This window comes from Phascolarctos cinereus, unplaced genomic scaffold (genome assembly GCF_003287225.1).
Source record: "Phascolarctos cinereus isolate Bilbo 61053 unplaced genomic scaffold, phaCin_HiC Scaffold_2;HRSCAF=192, whole genome shotgun sequence".
NCBI classification, from domain to species: domain Eukaryota; kingdom Metazoa; phylum Chordata; class Mammalia; order Diprotodontia; family Phascolarctidae; genus Phascolarctos; species Phascolarctos cinereus.
The window spans coordinates 33,942,918-33,963,286 of NW_027555625.1; the positions used below are offsets into that span (position 1 = coordinate 33,942,918).

At 43.7% G+C, this 20,369-nt stretch overlaps 1 protein-coding gene across 1 annotated transcript in view; it reads left to right on the plus strand.

The window, feature by feature from the left end:
- Positions 1–12,091: 12,091 nt before the first annotated feature.
- The window catches only part of SH2D6 (SH2 domain containing 6), a 45,617-nt gene continuing 37,339 nt past the window's right edge, over positions 12,092–20,369 (plus strand). The window contains exon 1 of the mRNA XM_078149112.1: positions 12,092–12,301. Within this exon, the coding sequence (XP_078005238.1) occupies positions 12,092–12,301 (210 nt within the window). The remainder of the gene's footprint in view (positions 12,302–20,369) is intronic.

Consider the following 20,369-nt stretch of genomic DNA (forward strand, 5'->3'; position numbering starts at 1 on the left):
GCGGGGGGACTGGAGCTCTCGTGGCATGGAAGAGAAAGGGCGCTGGCCCTGGATCTTAACTCTCCGCCTTCTGGCCCTGAGTGATCTGGGACCTCTTAGAATCCTTAGCCTCCCCTGGGGGTCGTGCCTCAAGGACCAGAAGCCTCGTCTACATCCAGGGGTTTGTTAGCACTCTGTCCTTCCTCAAGTCAGACCACAAAAGTGCATCTCCCTGGTACCATGGAAGATCCTGGGGAGCAGAGACTGTTTATTATGTTGTCTTTGTTCCCAACACAGTGCCTCCAACACAGTAGGCAATTGATAAATGCTCCTTCAATTGAAGTGGGCTTGAATCCCCTCAGCTGTAATGTGGCCTCACAGGGTTGTGGCCGAAATTAGATTAATTGGGGAGAACACTATAGAAATTAAGGAGGTGTGATTACTATGCCAACCTTCACCCCGATTGTCTCCTGACCTCATTACTTCTCTTCCTCTGTTCATGGGGGTGGGGATGGGGAATAAAGGCATTATTTTATAATCATGAGATTTAGAGCTGGAAAAAACCCTTAAGAGGTCATACTTAGCACAGTGCCTGGCACACAGTTGGTGCTTAATAAAGACATGTCAACTGACTAATGCAGCCCCCTCATTTTACAGAGGGTATCATGGTCCTGATGACCCTATGCTCCTTTCCAGGTAAGGAATTCAGGCATCATGGCCCATCAGAGAGAGTGATGGAATAGTCAGCAAGGTCTGGGTTCAAATCTTCCATCTCATACTTAGTAGTATGACACTGGGCAAGTCACTTACTCTCTAACAACTCCCTTGGACTCATTTACTAAGCCCTAGGGATGGGTTGAGATCTGCCTTGGTGAAGAGCAGCCCCTCCTTCCTGCATCTGCATTCAGGGGCAAAGAGTGGCATTTTGACCTCAAATCTAAAGGTGCTAGCACCCCATTTCCCCCGGAGTAGTGATTGTTCTAACTGCTGAGACTCAGCCCTGGTCCTCTCCTCCACTCCTACTTGAGCTCTGGCAACCATCATGAGGTGGTTGGCACAGATTCGAGGGGCTTTGTAGGGCCCATTCAAGTGTGTGTGTATACATATATATATATATATATATGTATATATATATATATATATATATATATGTGTGTGTGTGTGTGTGTGTGTATGTGTGTGCGTGTGTGTGCCCGTGTATGTATATATGTGCATATATATGTATATGTGTGTGTATATATATATTTATATTCATATATATTTATATATGTCATTACAATGACTGAAGTGAATTGTAGATGAAGGAAAATCAGAAAGTTCTTTCACAGATGTGAAAAAAATCCAGTTTCTACCAGCATATATGGCAGTCGCTTTGCCTTCTCCTTGGTTACTACTAGTTTCTTTGCACTTAGTGCATTCATTTACTCATTCTTTCTTTCTTGCACATATTCTTTCAACATTTATCAAATACTGGTGCTTAGAGCTATAACCAGAAATTTTCATGCCACTTAAACTTCACAAAACAGGTCCTCAAAGGAGCTTCTCAAGACAAATTCCATTGTTGGGGGAGGGGAAAACAACAGAGTAGGGCTGGGGCTGAAGTAGTTAACCTACAGTGTCAGCAGTGTGGGCAGCTATGGAAGGAAGAAAGCCATCTGCTAACTTCCTACTTTAACTAATGTTGCTTGCTTCCTACAGGAGCTTCTGGGGGTAGAGGGAGGCTAGAGAGGTTCTAAGCTCAATTGTTCTCATCTCCTAAAGGGCTGGCCATTAGGACTCTCTAAATGTTGATGCCGTGGTCACTATGCTCTAGTTACAGCTCTTTGGGGAAGACATTGAGAGGTACAGTGGAAAGAGAATTGGAGTTGGAGAGAGAAAACTTGGATGTGGAACTCTTTTTTAAAAATTTTTTTTTTAGGCAATTGGGGTTAAATGACTTGCCCAGGGTCACACAGCTAGTAAGTGTCAAGTGTTTGCTCTGAGGTCGGATTTGAACTCAGGTCCTCCTGACTTCAGGGCCGGTGCTCTTTCCACTGTGCCACCTCGCTGCCCCTGGAGACAAAACTTGGGTTCAATATTCAATGTACTTAGCTAGCTTTACAACTATAGGCCAAGTCACATCTCCCTTGGAGCCTCTCTAATAATCAAATATTCAAATTGATTTGCCGTCTTATCAATGTGGATGTCTCCTCTGCTGACCAAGATGGCAACCTATCGATGCCGGCTGGGTCTGTGTGATTCTTGTCTTGTGTTCCTCACAGGGGGTTTACCCAACTTGCCAGGGATCCTTCCTTAACTTCTCTGAAAATTGAAAAGACGCCAGCAAAGCACATGGTTTGTCCACTGGTCTCAACACATGATCAGCCCATCCTTTTTGATTCTACATTTCTCTGATGAATTTCTTTATTTCAGTTCTTTTTCGTGGTTCCTTATTTGTTACATACCACAACCCACAACCTGGGTATTAAAAAGATGTACCTTTATTTCCAAGAGAAGTTTGGAGTCCTTAAAAGAGTTCTGTAATGCCCCAACGACAATCCAGCCTGCTCTTGTCTTCTTGATGATTTTTGGATCCAACTTGTCAATGACAATAAATATTAAGCTCCTACTATGTGTCAAGCATTGTTGTTCATTTGAATTGTCTGTTCAAGAAGATAATTATGGATGAGGTCTATGGGTCATCCATCTAACTCATGCCACAATCTGGACAATGGCAAGCACTTTTCATCCACTTAGCTTTTCCTGTGACTGGTCAGGCCAAACTCTGTTGAGACACTACAGATCTCTTCCAAGAATTTCCACAGTGGTTCAAGATTTGATGCAACCAGCCCGTTATTACCTGGTACATTTCACCATGGATAGGAAATGCCTCTTCACCACGGACTCTAGTCCAAATTTGATGCATCATCTGACAATTATCATCCCATGGTCATCAAACAAGGTGCTTTCTGTTGTATTTTTTGAAGAATCTTGAATAATTTTGGATTAATATGGCCTAAGGCTTTTTCCAGGCCTTTAAAATCTTCCCTTTTTTTAGATATCTGCCTTGTGAATCAACTCCTCGATATACTCAGAATCAGCCAATCAACAAGCAGTTATAAAGTGTGTGAGAGGCTCTGGGAATACAAAGACAAAAAATGAAAGTGACCCCTTGCCCTCAAGGAGCTTATATTTGCCACTCACCTCCTGACAGAGGTGATAAGATTCAAGATGTCAAATGAGACATACACTTTTTTTATGTGGACAATAGGGGAATTCGTTTTGACTGGCTGCATACGATGAGTGATAAAGCTGGTGAGAAGGGAAGAAGAGAAACCTCTTGGTGAATAGTGGTGAATGGTATGGTTTTTTTGGTACAATGTGAGGCAAAGACTCAGCTGACAGGGTGTTGGAAGGCACTTGAGAAGGGGTTTTCAATTGTTGTTTGCTAGGGGAAAGTAGAAGAATTGCCTTATAGTGGCAAGGGTCCAGATGAAATTAGATAACAAATTTGTGGTGGACAGTCAGCACAATGTCATTATTTCCTCCAGCTCTGTTCAGCAACATGTGAGTAGGATGGAAAAAGTAAGATGGTGGGATGTTGGGTAAGAGTAAGGGTGGGTCTTAGCAAGGTGTGGTCAGTGGTAGGATAAGAAGGGAAGGGATTTTAGAGGAGAGGATAGTGTAGAGTTGAGCTGGTTCGCCAAGAGGTTGAGGTCAGGAAGGGAGGAGAGTAGAGCCATAAGAGGGGACTGATGGCCTGAGAAAGTACGAAGGGGTGAAGAGACTGGTGCTCATGATGATGACAAAGAACAGGATTAGGGACAGTAGGCTATAGTAAGGCATCAAGTTGAAATTACAATAGATTTTGATCAAAGTAATTTCAGAGTTTTTGAACACGGAAGTGGAACATTCGTGAGTAATTCTAAGATGAATGGTATGACCGTCCTTGTGGGGTGGAGTGGAACAGGATGTGGGATTTGAGTAGATTGAAGAACTGAGTAGTTCAAGTAGTTGAGGTCTCTTGAGGGTCTCTTGAGGTCCCCTAGAATGAGAGCAGGAGTTGCAGTTGAGAGGAAGACTATGGTCCAGGCACCAAAGTCAGGAGGAAGTAAAGAAAATTGAGGAAGTAGAGGGTCAGTAGAGAATGGCCTCCAGAATCTGGACTGGGAGCTAAATTTGAACCAGAACTCATCAACTTCAAAGGACAGAGTGGTGGCAGTAGAGGGTGAGTCTGGAAGTGGCAATAGGGAGCAAGGAGCATCTTGACCCTCCCATCACGCCAAGTGACTTGAAAGGTATGAGATGAAGAGCAGGTGGCCAGGGAAGCAGAGTCTCAGTGGGAGGGAACCAGGTCTCAGTGAACGCCAGAAGAGGGAATTCTGCTGACTCCAACATGGATCATGTCCACGTAAACTTCACCCGGCACACTTGCTTTTCCCATCTTTGTTCTCTTTAGTGCCATCTTTATCTCTTCTATAGGTACATCAGGATTGTAATGTTAGCATTCAAGCATGAGTTCACAGCTCAATTGTCCTTGATAGAATAAAAAAAATGTCATCAAAATCTCTGCAGATCTTTTCCATTTTCTTTCCACTTATTGTCCTTCCATTTTCGTCCTTAGATGTTTTCAGGCTGACTTTGCTCAGTTGGGTCTCTAATTGTTTACTTTAAACTGGTTTTATTTTCCATTGCTCAGTTCCATTTTATGAGATGATATGGTTCATAGTCATTGATCATGCTTCCCTATAAGATTTTGCAAATGAGATTATATTCTAAACCAGTATTGCCCTCAGCTGCCATGTCTCAAAGTCCAAGTGAACATGACACACCCTGACTCCATACTGACTCCAGTGGCTCCCTATTACCTCTAAGATCAAATATAAATCCTGAGTTTGACATTTAAAGCTCATTACAATCTGGCCCCTTCCTACCTTTCCAGCCATTTTATACGTTATTCCACTCCATGTACTGTTGAAATCCAGTCATATTGGCCTACTCATTTCACAGCCACAAGGCTCCATCTCTCATCTGCCTTTGTCCTGGCTATCCTTATGGCATTCCCTCTTCATCTCTATCTCTCGGAATCCCTAGTTTCCTTCAACACTTAGGACATGTTCTATCTTCTCTCCAGGAAGCCCTCCTGATTCCCCCCCTCCAGCTCTAGTATTCTCTAGCCCAAAACTATCATGTATTCATTTTATATGTGTATATATATGTGTGTATATATATGTATATATATACACACATATATATATATATAAATGTATGTATGTATGTATGTATGTATGTATGTATGTATGTATGTATGCATGTGGAACCTAGCAATGGAAGACCTACCCTCTAATCACGTTCAGCTTGCTCTCCCCCACTGCCAGCCCATGTTGAAGAGGCTAGGGAGGATGTCTCTAGATGGAATGGCCTACCCCCCAATTTAGACCATTCCAATTTGTTTCAGGTGTAATTACCAAGTGAAGAGGAGACCTTTGATCAGTTCGTGAAATGAAAATGAGGATGCTTACAAAAGACAATAAATGAATGACTCAGCCCCTTTCTCCTTCCTTGGTGGTGAACAAAGAAGATGAGGTGTTTTGGGTTTTCTCCTTCCTTTATATGTGTATACGTATATGTTCACAGACACACACAAATACATGTATATTTACATATGTATGTATATATACTTTTGTCTGTATACATACAATTCAAAAAACATATAAAAATTGCATTAAAAAGTTTAACTGCTGTAAACTAATTACCAGAGCAAGGCAACCAAAAGGGCTTTAAAAACCATAGTCTATCAATCAACAAGCAGAGATGCCCATATGGACATCTCTCCTCCAGCTAGGTTGGAAGCTCCTTGAAGGAAGGGACTGTTCACCTTGGTCTTTGTATCCCAGCTCTCAGTACATAGTAAGGGCTGTGACTTTAACTCTTTGTAATCATTGCCTATGTCCTTTCTTCCACCTATGCCCCCCTTTTCATCATTAATAACGGTTTAAGATAAGTAAGGGGTGGAGGGAATGAGCATTTACTAAGTGACTCTGCTAAGCACTTTACAAAAATCATCTCGTCTGATAATTTGATAGGTCCAGATGTAGTGGTTTGAATCACACGCCCTATCTTTTTCTCATGTTTATTTTCCTAGCTTTGTCATATCTGGCTCTGTGCCCTAAGTACATGGTATGACTGTATACAGATGGCTGATTCATAGAAAACTCCCACATCTACAACAAGTTGTTTCCTGTCTGTTAAAATATAAGCAATTTCATCTTAATGTGGTTAGTCAGGGCTTGGCATACTCAGTATTTGCCAATCTATTTTTTTTCTGAAGAAGATATTCATGATCTAGAAGCATGAGGCTTCTGCAGAGGCTACCAGTCTTTGGCCTCTCTCATTCCTTTCTCCTGATCTATATTTTCCAAAATGTTTCTAAATCCATCGTCCCCTATTTCCACTTTTGCACTGATGTTGTTGAATATCAAGGCACATGCAGGTTCAACATGGATGCTGCAGAAAATTCCTCACTGAATTTCTCAATTTCATTTCCTACCATCAGTGTTTGCACACAAGCTACATTTGTTCACGGAAGTGTTTCTGCCAATACTTATCACACATCCTGCAATATGGGATGACCAAATGTCCCATGAAGTGACTTTAGAAATATATGGCATAAATAGTAGAACAAAATATGTAGTAGCACATATCATATGGTATATATAATATAAATATTGATATAAATAATAGAACAAAAGAATATCATACATTCAGCTGTGAATCTGTATTAAATATAATCATGTATGTAATGCTATTATGATTCTATTTTAAATATATGATAAATTCAAAATGTAGCTTTCAAAGCTGTCCTATAAGAAGAATTTATGACCAAACAAAAGAGAATATTATGAAATACAAACTGGATAATTTTGATTACATTAAATTGAAAAGGTTTTGCACAAACAAAGCCAATGCAACCAAGTTTAGAAGGGAAGCAGAAAGCTGGGAAATAATTTTTACAGCCAGTGTTTCTGATAAAGGCCTCATTTCTAAACTATATAGAGAACCGAGTCAAATTTATAAGAATACAAGTCATCCCCCAATTGATAAATGGTGAAAGGATATGAACAGGCAGTTTTCAGATGAAGAAATTAAAGCTATTTATAGTCATATGATAAAATACTCCAAATTACTATTGATTAGAGAAATGCATTAGAGAAATTAGAGAGAGATTAGATAAATCTGAGGTACCACCTCACACCTATCAGATCGGCTAATATGACAAAAATGGAAAATAACAAATGTTGGAGAAGATGTGGGAAAATTGAAACATTAATGTATTGTTGGTGGAGTTGTGAACTGATCCAACCATTCTGGAGAGCAATTTGGAAATATGCCCAAAGGGCTATAAAACTGTGCATATGCTTTGATCCAGCAATACCACTACTGCATCCCAAAGAGATCATAAAAAAGGAGAAAGGACCTACATATACAAAAAATAGTTATAGCAGCTCTTTTTGTGGTAGCAAAGAACTGGAAATTGAGAGGATGCCCATCAATTGGGGAATGGCTGAACAAGTTTATGGATGTTTATGAATGTAATAGAATACTATTACGCTATAAGAAATGATGAATGGGCAGATTTCAGAAAAACCTGGAAAGACTTGTATGGACTGATGCTGAGGGAATTGAGCAGAACCAAGAGAACATTGTACACAGTGACAGCCACATTGTGCAATGACTAACGTTGATAGACTTAGCTCTTCTCAGCAATACAAGGATCTAAGACAGCTCCAAAAGTCTCATGACAGAAAATGCTATCCACATCCAGAAAAAGAACTATGGAGTCCAGAAAAAGAACTATGGAGTCTGAATGCAGATTGAAGCATACTATTTTCTCTTTTTTTTCTTTCTCATCATTTCCCCCTTTTGTTCTGATTCTTCTTTCACAACATGACTAATGTGGAAATATGTTTAATATGATTGTACATGTATAGCTTATATCAGATTGCATGCCATTTTGGGGAGGGGGGAGGGAAGGGAGGGAGAAAATAATTTGGAACTCAAAATCTTATAAAATGAATGTTGAAAACTAAAAATAAATAGATGAATAATGAAAAGAATAAAGCTGTCCTACCTATGTCTGAGATTCTTTCTAGCCTTCCTCTTCGTCCCTTTTGTGCATTTTTAAAAAATGCTTCGATGATACTTTTTTCCTTTTTAAATTTTTCTTTTTTTAAAATTTAATTTAATTTAATTTAATTTAATTTAATTTAATTTCTTAGGCAGTTGGGGTTAAGTGGCTTGTCCAGGGTCACACAGCTAGTGCGCGTCGAGTGTTTCATCTGAGGCCGGATTGGAACTCAGGTCCCCCTGACTTCAGGGCCGGTGCTCTATCCACTGCGCCACCTAGCTGTCCCTAAATTTTTCTTTTTTGACTATCCTATCCCTAACGTACCTCATTCTTTAACACCTCCCACACCCCATGATAAAAAAGAAAAACAAAGCCCTTGGAACAAATACAAATACTCAAGCAAAGTAAATCCCCACATTAGCTCTGTCAACAATATTTATCTTATTCTGCATCTTGGGTCCATCACTTCTCTGTTGTGGTGGGTAGCCTGCTTTGTCATGGGTCCTCTGGAATTAAAATCAGTTATTATGTTGATCAGAATCCTTAAATCTTTCAAAGTTGTCATTCTTTACAATGCTGTTGTTATTGTATAAATATTCTCCTGGTTCTGCTCATTTCACTCTGCATCAGTTCATACAAGTTTTCTCAGGTTTCTCTGAAACCCTCTTTTGACATTTCTTACAAAGCAATAATATTCCATTACATTTATATACCACAATTAGTGCAAGACATCCCCTAATTAATGGGCACCCTCTTAGTTTCTGGTTCTTTACTATAACAAAATGAATTGCTATAAATATTTTTGAATATATAGGTCCTTTTTCTCTTTCTTTTATCTCTTTAGGGTATATGCCTAGTTGTGGTATATTGGTGGGTCAAAGTGAGTGTGTGTGTGTGTGTCTGTGTGTATCCACACATATACATATTGTTGTATATGGTTTTTTGGGGAGAGGGAGAATTGTTTTTTTTTAGGGGGGGCTTTTTTTTTTGGTGAGACAATCGGGGTTAAGTGACTTATCCAGTGTCACACAGCTAGTAAGCATTAAGTGTCTGAGGCCGAATTTGAACTACACATACATATTGTTGTTTGTCCTTCGTTCTTGAAGAGGACCAATGACATCAGGAGGGTGATGTCTTAACTTGCAAGTGAATTGGATTTTAGCGAGACAGGGCTATGCAAAGCCATCAGCCTCACTCTCTCCAGGGTCATCTGAGCCCGGTGGCAAGACATAGATCAGGACAGCTGGAGATGACGCCCCATCCCCAACACACACACACACACACACACACACACACACACAAACATACACACACTAATGAATTTGAGGTCGTAATTCCAAATTGCTTTCCAGGATGGCTAGACCAGTTCACAGCTCCACCAATAGATGGCAGAAGTGTGCCTATTTTCCCAAAGCCCTTCCAACAATTGTCATTTTCTGTTCTTGTTATCTTTGATGATTTGAAGAGTGTGAGGTGGAATCTCAGGGTTTTTTTTTAATCTTTATGTCCCTAAATATTAGTGATTTGGTGCATTTTTCATTTTGGGTCTTTTTTCCTTTGAGATCTGCTTGTTCCTATCCTTTGACCATTTAAAAATATTTCTTTTAAAATAATGAATAAAATAAAAATAAAAGTACTGAATAAACAAATGAATAAAGAGAGTTTCTATTTCTCATGGCCCATAGGCACAAGATAAAACCAACTCTACCGGTCCCTTCACTCACCCATGCTCCCTATCTTTGCCCTTGGTTGCAACCCTCCTCCTTTCTTCTGGTTTTATTTACAGGGAGAATGTGGAGATGGATAGAATTCATTTCCTACTGTAATATGTCTACACATGGGTCACTGAATAAGGATTTCACATTTGGACAAGCAACATCTAAGTTGAAATTTACAGACAGTCTAAAAATGGTGTGAATTCTTAGCCCCCTTTGTCCCCTTTCTCTGCCATCCTCAGGGGAAAAGTGGAAAGGGGCTTCAAAGGACAAAAGCCATCTTGTATTTCTTGTTTGTTTGTTTCATGGGTGTTGTGGGCAAAGAATTCATCACTGATTGACCAACCTCCTAGTGAAAAGCTTCTCGATAACTTAACTAAGCCGTACCTCAGAAAGCAGGCTCAGTCTTGCAGGGCTGCAGTGTCTCACTCTATGCGTCATCATCATCCAGCCAACATTTCTAAAGCATTTTGAACTTTACAAAGCTGTTTGCATATGTCATCCCACAGGAACCTAACAAGGACTTAGGTAGGTACTACAGGCATTTTTAATCCCTATTTTACTGCTAAGGAAACTGAGGCTCTAAGAGACCTGCCCACGGCCACACAGAGATACACAGATAGTAAGAGTGTCAGAGGCAAGATTAAAACCTGGGTCTTTCTGGCTACTGGTCCAGCACCCTGCCCACTATACTACAGTGAGGGGAGACTAGGGTAGACAGAGAGAATGAAATAGATGGAGACAAAAAAAAATAGAGAAAATGAGATAATACGCACTCTTGGAGATAACAGGAACTCCATCTACCTCACAAGGGAGGAGAAAGTGCTTTGTAAAATAAAAAGCACTGTATAAAACATGAGCTGCTACTCTCCCACCTCAGACACATACTCTGGGAGAGTTATCCAGCTCTGAAGAGTCCAGGCGACTTGCTAAGGCTACAAGTTAGAGACTGTGCCAACCTGCTTTGGAAGAGGGACTGTCCTCACCAGGGATCCAGTGATTTCCCTCTCTTAATCATCTCCTATTTATCCTGTATTTTGCACACTTTGTATTTATTTCTTTGCTTGTTGTCTCCCCCCGTTAGACTGGAAGCTCTTTAAGGGTAGGCACTCTCTTACCTCTTTTTGTATCTTCGGTGCTTAGCATGGTGCCTGGCGTGTAGTAAGTGGTTAACAAATGTTGATTGGTTAGGAAGTTTCCATGCCAATTAAATCAGTCTGTAGTAGTAATAATAATAGTAATAGTAGTGGTATTAATTAATAGTAATAGTATAAGTAGTAGTATTAATAGTAATAGTAGAAGCAGTAGTAGTAATAGTGATCTTAATAGTATAGTGTAAGTAGTAGTAGTATTAATAGCAGAAGCAGCCGTAGTAGTATTCAGATATAAAAATCAGTTGTTGTATACACCTTTGCAATAGTTCTACAGACATTAGAGAATAATAGCAGAATGATAACTTCTCCTACGACACTACTCCATGGAACCCAAAATAATCATCGTGACACTAATACTCTCACGTTTTAACCTCACCACAACCCTTCATAAAGGTAGGTGCCGCTAAGATCCCCCTTTTATAGATGAAAACGGAGGCAGGCAGAGGTTAAGGGACTTGCCCAGGGTCACACGGCTAGTACGTGTCTGAGGCTAGACTTGAACTCAGGTCCTCCAGGCTCCAGGTACAGCTATCTATGCTCTGCCCCAGGGGCTTGAGAAGAACGTAAATGGAATAGGACCACTGCTAGGGGTTTACAGTCTAGGAGGGCAAACCCACTGTATGCTGGAATGTGATTAAAGAGCTGAGACGGTTCAGCTGAAAGCCCCCTTGGCCGGGAAGGCTTCCTTGGAGGAGGCAGCGCCACAGGATGGGATTGCGTAATGGGGGTGGTGGGAGGAGGCCGGTCATTCTAGGCTGGGGGCGTGGAAGTGACTTCTATCTGACAGTCAGGGACTGAAGCCCCCACTACCCCAGCCAACCCCGCCATACACAGCAAGCTCCCAGGACGTCCAGGATTAACCTCCTCCCAACGCCGCACCCGCCCTCTCCGCGGAGCATCTCGGGAATGGTAGTTTCCCGGAAGTCCCCTCTATACTGGGGAGGCTGTACTACAAATCCCAGAGTTCGGCGGGCTCGTGAGGCAGATGGAGCGGGAGGAGGATCCGGGGCTTGGACGGGTCCGTCTTCAGGGTGGATCCCACGCTGGGGGTGACCTCGGATGGAAGCCTTTCTCCTTAATCTAATAGGTTAAGCCACTTATGAACCGTTCTGTCCGACCCCGAAGGGAAGAGGGTGATGACCAATCAGGATTTAGAAGAGAACACCCCACCCGCCCTGCGCCCCATTTGCGCCCCACCCCCATCTCGAGAAATGACCAATCAGAATGGAGACAGCAAAAGCCACGCCCCTTGCTTGGTGGCAGCTGTCAATCAGCTCCTCCGGGAGAGACCACCCGCAGGGTTCAGCTTTCGCTCCAGCCCTCCGCCCTTCCCTCCCATCCTGACGGTGGCTCTGACCCTGAGGCCATCTGCTCCTGTTATCCTCGGCCCCATCCCTCTGGGATCCATCTTCCCAAGGAATAGAAAGGCAGTGTGGGGGAGGGGGAAGAGGGCCGTTCTTGGAGTCAGGAGACCTGGGTTCCAATTCTGACTCCGCCGCTTACTAGCTGTGTGACATTGGGCCAATCTCTTAACTTCCGGGCCTCAGTTTCCTCATTTGGGCTAAATTTCAGGTCCCAGCACTAAAGCTAGGTGTCGAAGACAGCTAAAATCAGGAAGAGCTGAGCATCCTACCTGGGGCCCCACCCTCCTTCCAGTCCCCCAGGGTCACGACCTGAGTCGTCCTGTGTTCCTGTCCCCTTCTCACCCCGGCATCCTAGCTGTAGCAGAGGCCTGTCGATTTCACCGCAGCAACACCTCTCCTCATCAATTTCACCTTTGCACAGTCTCCTGAGTACGCCCCCTTCTCTCTTCAGACCCTGACACCGCCTGGTGCAGACCTCCCATCTGGACTATTGCAAGAACCTGCGGAGGAGGGGTCTGCCTTCCCCAAATCTCTCCCCACTCCAGTCCCTCCTCCCTTCAGCGGTAAAACCGACCTCCCCAAAGCGCAGATCTGACCCTGTCATCCCTGTGTTAAACAACTCCAGTACCTCCCTTCTGCTCCAGGATCAAATAAGCCCTTCATAACTTCTTACACCTCAAGCCCACTCCTCCACCCTTACATCCAGTAACACTGGCCTCCGGGCTGTTCCTCGAGCTAGACCCCGGGCATCATCGCCCGCTGTTCCTGGGCCTGGAATGCTTGGGTGATCCTCATCCCCACCTCCTGGCTTCCTTCAAGTCCCAGCCAAAGTCCCATCTATAGGAAGCCCTTCCCAGTCCTTAACGCTCCTGCCCTCCAGCTGATTACTGCCATCACTAGGTATACATCCTGCAGAGGTATACCTTCTTCTCACAAAGTTGTTTGCGTGCTGTCTCCCCCATTAGACTGGGAGCTGCTTTGGAGAAGAGACGAGTTATTTGCCCCAGCTTTTAACACTGTGTCTGGCACTTTTTACCAAAACGCTTGTTGACTGACTGACCCTGGACAAGTCACTTCACCTAAAATAGGCGTAATAATAGCACCTACCATTCCCCACCTCCTTTATAAGAATTAAATGAAATAAAATTATTTACAAACCTTAGAGCTCTTATTGTAGAAACGGTCTCCAGGCAGTCAGGCAGCCTGAGGGAGGGGCCCTGGAGGCCTGCAGAGGCATCTCAGGGCTTGGGAAAGAGGTTGAACCCCAAACAGGTTCCCATTGGGGCTGGACAATGAGAATAGTGGGTACCTGAACCAGGTCCCTAATTTCAGCTCAAGGCAAAGTCTCGTTTCAGAGGTCTCCAGCAGCTGAGGCCTGGAGGGAGATTTGGAACATCTCTCTGGTTCCGAGTTCAGTCTACTTGTCTCTCTCTGCAGAAGAAGGCCCATTGGCACTTGAGAGATTGTAGGATAGATGATTTAGATCTGGAGAGACCTCAGAGGACATTAAGGCCAACCACCTCATTTTACAGATGAGGAAACGGAAGCACGGTTAAATGGCTTGTAAAACACACATGATGGCATATCCTGACTACAAATTAAATAATGTATAGACAGACAGACAGATGGATAGACAGACAGATATATAATTAGACAGACAGATCAATCCATCATTGCATGACTCATTTGCCACTCAGGAAGTCACTTTCCTTCTCGACCTCAATTTCCTAATCTATTAAATGAGAATTTCCCTTAGCCCTGATTCCATTATGATTTCCCAGCTCTAAATGGATATTTCACAAGGTGAAGGCAGGGGCTGAACATAAAGGGAGGAAAAACAACAGGGGCCCCGATATGTTTTTGCTCTCCCTAAACACAGCTATATGTCCCAGTTTGGGGAGAGAGATCCTGACATCTATCATCTCTTTTCAGAGCAAGTGACTTACCCACAGCCCCCTGGATCCACCGAGTCTCGTCTGCCTGTCTATCCTGAGGCAGCCCCGGGAAGGTGCTGTCCTGGGTCCTAGGGCTGCCTCTCTCCCTGAGGCCTCTTTTCAGCTCAGTTCTGGCTCCCAGGTGGGGCCTCAGGTTACAGCCCTATCAGGAGCAATGGCATGACACTGGCCAGCCACATGGTGGACTTTCCATCTCCAGCCCCATTTCAAGGTTTTTCTAGGCTGAGCTTGATATAATTCACCGAGTCCTTCCATCTTCTTTAGGGAGGGGCCGCTGGACATCTCCCCACCCCCACCAGTCCCAGCCCAGTCCCCACATTGGGAAGGTTCAGACAATTTTACAATGTTTAGAAAGCTGAGTTGGGTTCTTTTTGTTGCTGTTAGGTCAAAACCATCACCTGCTTCCTGGAAGCTGGAATGTTTCTATCTGGAAACATCTCTGATTACAGCTTCGGACGGCGTGTCCAAACTGGAGGGCTCCACATTGCTTTAGGATCAGTACAGGGCTTCTTCGGGCGGCTGGCCTTTCACCCTTCCAGTTCAGGTGTGGGATAGAGGGAAAGAAAGTGGATTTGAATGCAGACGACTGGGTCAAAATTCTGCCTCTCTCGCAGTGTGGCACAGTGGATACAGTGCATTGGATTTTGAAGTCAAGGAGAACCAAGTTTAAATCCCGCCATTCTTTGATCCCCCAACATTTAGCGCAGTGTCTGGCACTTAAGATCACTTAATCAATGTTTACTGACTGACTGACTAGCTGTCAGTGGTCTTAGACAAGTCACTTAACCTCTCAGCCTCAAGTTCCCTCATCTGTGTAATGGGGCTAATAATGGCTCCAACCCCCCAGGTTTGCTGTAAGGATGTATAAAATGCTTTGCAGACCTTAAAGACCATCATCGTTATCATCATTATTATTATCACTAGTATTAGTAATAATGCATATGACCTCATCTATGAAATGATGAGGTTCAACTCAGTGTCCCACAAGGTCCCTTGTAATTCCAAATCTAGAAATCTTAGGGAGTAATGAACCATTGCTCAAAGGAGGTGGTATGGGTAGTCCGGGAGCTTATTTTTCCAAGTATTGAATGAAAGGACTTTTGTTAATTCTCTCTCTCTCTCTCTGTCTCTGTCTCTGTCTCTGTTTCTCCCTCCTTCCCTTTCTCCCACCCTCCTCTTTCACTCCATCCCTCCCCCACCTCTCTTTCATTCTCTATGTCTTTCTTTCTTTCCCTCCTTCCCTTTCTCCCACCCTCCTCTCTCTCCTCTCTCTCTCTTTCTCTGTCTCTCTGTCTCTCTCTGTCTCTCCCTACTTCCCTTTCTCCACCCTCCTCTTTCTCTCCATCCCTCTCCCCCTACCTCTCCCCCCCCCACACCCCCTTTGGTGGAGTAAATACTTCCTAACCACCCCTCCAGTTTCTGTAGCTCCTATCAATAGCATCTGGGCTCTCTCTAACCTAACACTGAGCTGGACAAAGACCTTCATACCCTCGTTCTTCGACTCTGTCTCCCAAGGCCACCCAGCCTTACACTGATCACACTGCTTAACCAGGGGCGTCCACGGTGGCTGAGGCCGGCTTTTGTAGCCTGCCAGTCCTCTAGCTGTTTGGGCCCTGCTGGAGCTGCTGGCCTGATCTCCTCAGGTGAAGGTCCTTAACATAGAAACATTTCCCTCTTGTTCATAATTAGGTTACACGCCTTGGGGTACAGCGGCTCCTTGAGCTTCCTGTCTGGGACAGTGGGCCCAGTCTGGACTAGGAGCTCCCCTGAGGCATCTGTCCCTCTCTCCTGGTATTATTGGTTCTTTTGGCATCAAAAAGGGGTCACTGGTTCCCCAAGAGGGGCAGAGTACCTGCTACGTCGCCGTTCTTTTATTTCTATTTGGGATACGAAGAGCCCCTGACACAGTACTATTATTACACTAGCTAGGCTGTATGTAAGTCTGAAGGTTTACAAGGCGCTAGCATATGCTACTGCATTTGATCCTTAACTGCCCTTTTTTAACCACTCTATAAATCTAACCAATTTAACTGATGAGGAAAGTGAGGCTGAAAACAGTTCAGTGACTTATCTAGGGTCTCACAGCTAGTGAATGACTGAGGCAGGAAGTCTGTAAGTCCAGCACTCTATCCACAGCTGCTACTTGAGAGCAGAGGCTGTTTTTCACGGAAGACATGTATGTAGGCCACGTATTCGTGTATGTGATGTATTTACAGCAGATTGGCACCAAACAGCACCTGGCCTGTGGGCAGCACTTCCTAACGCCTCTGGGATTGGATCAAACCATTGGCACAGGCCAGCATTCCCCGGGGGAGGAAGCCAAGGTCCCATTTGAAGAAAGAATCAAGGGGGAGTCATTTGGTGGAACCTCAAACCTTTCAAGACTTCTTCCCTCTCTTCAATCCTTGTGTTGAAGATGAGGGTTTCACTTGTGGCTTCCCCTGTCAATGGCCAAGGCAGGCTACTTAGGTATCTCCTCCCTTCTTATAGTTCCTTTTTTTTTTTTTGTTGAGGCAATTGGGGTTAAGTAACTTACCTAGGGTCACACAGCTAGTGAGTATCATGTGTCTGCGGCTGGATTTGAACTCAGGTCCTCCTGACTCCAGGGCTGGTGCTTTATCCACTACAGCACCTAGCTGCCCCTTCTCCCTTCTTAGAGACAACATCATGTTGTGGCTTAAAGAGCTGGCCTCAGAGTCAGGAAGATCTACCTCTGACTGAAGCCAGCTGTGTGACTCTGGGTAAGTCGCTTAACTGATCAGAGCTCTAGCCTGGGCAAATGTAAGAAGGTACCAGCCTAAATCGGAGGCAGGAGAGTGCCTTTTGCCAATAACATCAGAGATCTGTTCCCTAAGTTTTCCTCTCCTTTTATCTCATGAGTCAGTTCAGTTCAACAAATATCTATTTATTTTAAATTTTACTATATTTTCATATCACCATCATTTTTTGAGATAGCCTTCGCCTTGCCTTTCCTTGAGAGCCATGCTTCATAACAAAGAGAAAAACAGAAAAAGGACTGAGCCAAACTAACCCCTAAGTACAGCGTCCCATAGCCATGGGCCCCCACTCTAGCAAAGAAGGCACATTTTCAGGCTCTTCTGTGGGGTAAGCCTGGTCACAATCATTTCATAACATTCAGTATTCATTCTGTTCGTCAACATCCTTTCTGTTTTCCTCTACGCTGAGGCTTGGGCTCCTTCCTGCCTGTGGACTGGGTTCAGTTCCCTAGTTGCTGGTGCAGCTGGGGCTTTGGTTTTTCTTTTCTATTTTCTTTTCTTCTTTAAATCCTGACCTGTGATTTCATCACTAAAGGGAGCTGCTAATCAGGTACTTCCCCACCAGTACTGGTGGGCACTTTCTCTTCCTCTTGTCTTGGAGAGTGACTGAGGGCACCGAGAAATTAAGGGGTTTGCCCAGGATCAGATGGCCAGTGTGTGTCAGAGGCTGGACTCAAAACCCAGGGCTCCCTGGCTCTGAGGCCAGCTCTCAATCTATTTAGCACTTGTGGGTTCTTTATGGCTTTCTGTCTACTTACTATCTATTACCACACTACCTCGTTTTGTATAAACTGTGTATTTGCTTATCTGTATAGAAATTAGTTCCTCCCAATAGAACCTAAACTCCCCAAGGGCAGCGATTATTATATGTGTGTGTGTTTATGTATATATGCATGTCTATATGTGTACAGATGTGCATATACACTGTGCTGCCTATGTGTGTATATGTAGCTATGTGTACATATATATACATATATATTATATATAACATATCTATACATATATAAAATATATATAACATATATACATATATATAACATATATATATTATATATATATATATATATAATTATATTATATATATATATATATATAGGCAGCTAGGTAGCAGAGCGGGGAGAGAGAAAGAGACAGCTAGGTGGCACAGAGGATAGAGGGTAGGATCTGGAGTCAGGAAGACTCATCTTAAGTTCAAATCTGGCCTCAGACACTTACTTGCTGTGTGACCCTGGGTGAGCCACTTAACTCTGTTTGCCTCAGTTTCGTCTTCTGTAAAATAGGAATGATAAAAGTATCTTAGGCAGCTAGATGACGCAGTGAATAGAGTTCCTGGCCTGGAGTCGGGAAGACTCATCTTTCCGAGTTCAAATCTGGCCTCAGACACTAGCAGTGTGACCCTGGGCAAGTCATTTAATCCTGTTTGCCTCAGTTTCCTCATCTGTAAAATGAGCTGGAGAAGGAAACGGCAAACCACTCCAGTATCTCTGCCAAATACAGTCACAGAAGGTCAGACACTACTGAAAAACAACTGAACAGCTATCTATCTACACACATGCACACACACTGCCTGGCACATAATAAGTGCCTGATTACTGGTTGCTGAATGAAACTAGACCTGGCTCTGCTTTCTCTTTCTCTAATTTCATCTGCCCTCCGCACCTGGATTTGTGTCTCCCAAAGGACCTACAACAATAATTAGGCAAGAGAATGTGAGCCAATTGAAACCAGAAGTCCCCTGGCGTCAGCCGCACAGACAGACCTACGAAGCAAGCAGCCGTTCTGCCAAGTTCTGGTCCGGGCCTCCCAGGTCCGTCCGGCTAATCCCCTGATTCCTCCCTTTATGCATGCTAAGAAAAAGCCGCTGCACGACTCCTCTCTACCACCAGGTGTCTCCCTAACTCCTCAACCAACGGGAAACCCAAAGCGTGGTCCTGATGCCTGTCATAGAGCCCATAGGACTTTTACAGAGTAATTTTGGCGTTAGGATGTTTTCTTGATGCCTTTTTTTGGTATGACACAGTCATTACTGGATATACCCTCCTCCCACCCACTGACCAGAGCAACAAAGAAAAACAGTTTAGCAAAACCCACTGATGCCACCATATCCTACATTCATGGGCCTCCACCTCCCTCCAAGTGGGATCCATCTTTGATTTTCTAGGATGGAGACTGGCCATTACAGTTAACCAGAGTCGGCTGCCTCCCAGCTGGGTCTCAATCCCATTTATATAAGAGGCTTCTGTCTATGGTTCATCTGGTTCTGCTCTGTTCCCTCTGAATCACTCATCTAAATCTTTTGCTTTTGTTTTAATTTTTTTTAAAGTGTAGCCTAAATTAATGTTCAGCATCCTTATCTCCCCTCATTTGAACTGATGAATCTGGTTCCCTAGAGCTATCTACATTTCTCCCTTAGGGTCGGGGTAACTTTCTAAAGCTATTGCCTCCAATCTGGTATATTCCCCCAATATCAATTGCTAATTTCTCTCTTCAATATCATCTAATCAATGTCATTCAATAGCACTGAAAGCATTTGTTTTGCCCCAGAATGATTTAACCAACTTAACCCCAACTGGGTTTTACAAGAAGGATGTTTACAAGAAGATACAGCAAGGACCAAAGATGCATTCTCCCCTTTGCCACCTCAGTCCCTGGGACACAGGATTGCTTTGTTGTCCAGTTGTTTTGGGTCATGTCCGACTCTTTGTGACCCCATTTGGGGTTTTCTTGGCAAAGATACTGGAGTGGTTTGCCATTTCCTTCTCCAGCTCATTTTATAGATGAGGAAACTGAGGCAAACAGGCTTACATGATTTACTCAGGCTCACACAGCTAGTAAGTATCTGAGGCTGGTTTTGAAAGATACTCCAGGCCCAGAATGCAACACCTAGCTGCCTAGGGGCGCCTTCTGGGACAAACCCTGTGACCTTGGCATTATCGGCACTGGGCTGCTACAAAGAGGTTAATACAAAGCATTCACCTCATCAAGTTCACTGCCAAATGCATCATAGCTGATGGTGATGGACTGAGTCATAATCCCTCACTACAGCAGGAGTCACGATCTGGAAGTCAATCCACTTATGGGCTGTGCCAAGCAGATTAGTCCTCAGGGCCTTGTTGCTGTCTCACCAGGCTCAGCTGGCATGGACTGAAGTTCCTGGACCCCTGATGGTTTTCCTGACCTTCTGAGGCTTACAAGGTTGTGGCCTAGTCTGCTCTATCTCCGATACTCCTTCACCTAAGAGCAGAAATTGCAATGGGGCAAAGAAACAGAGTGGCCATATTCACTGCCACATGTTGGCCAATGTGGGAAGATAGATAA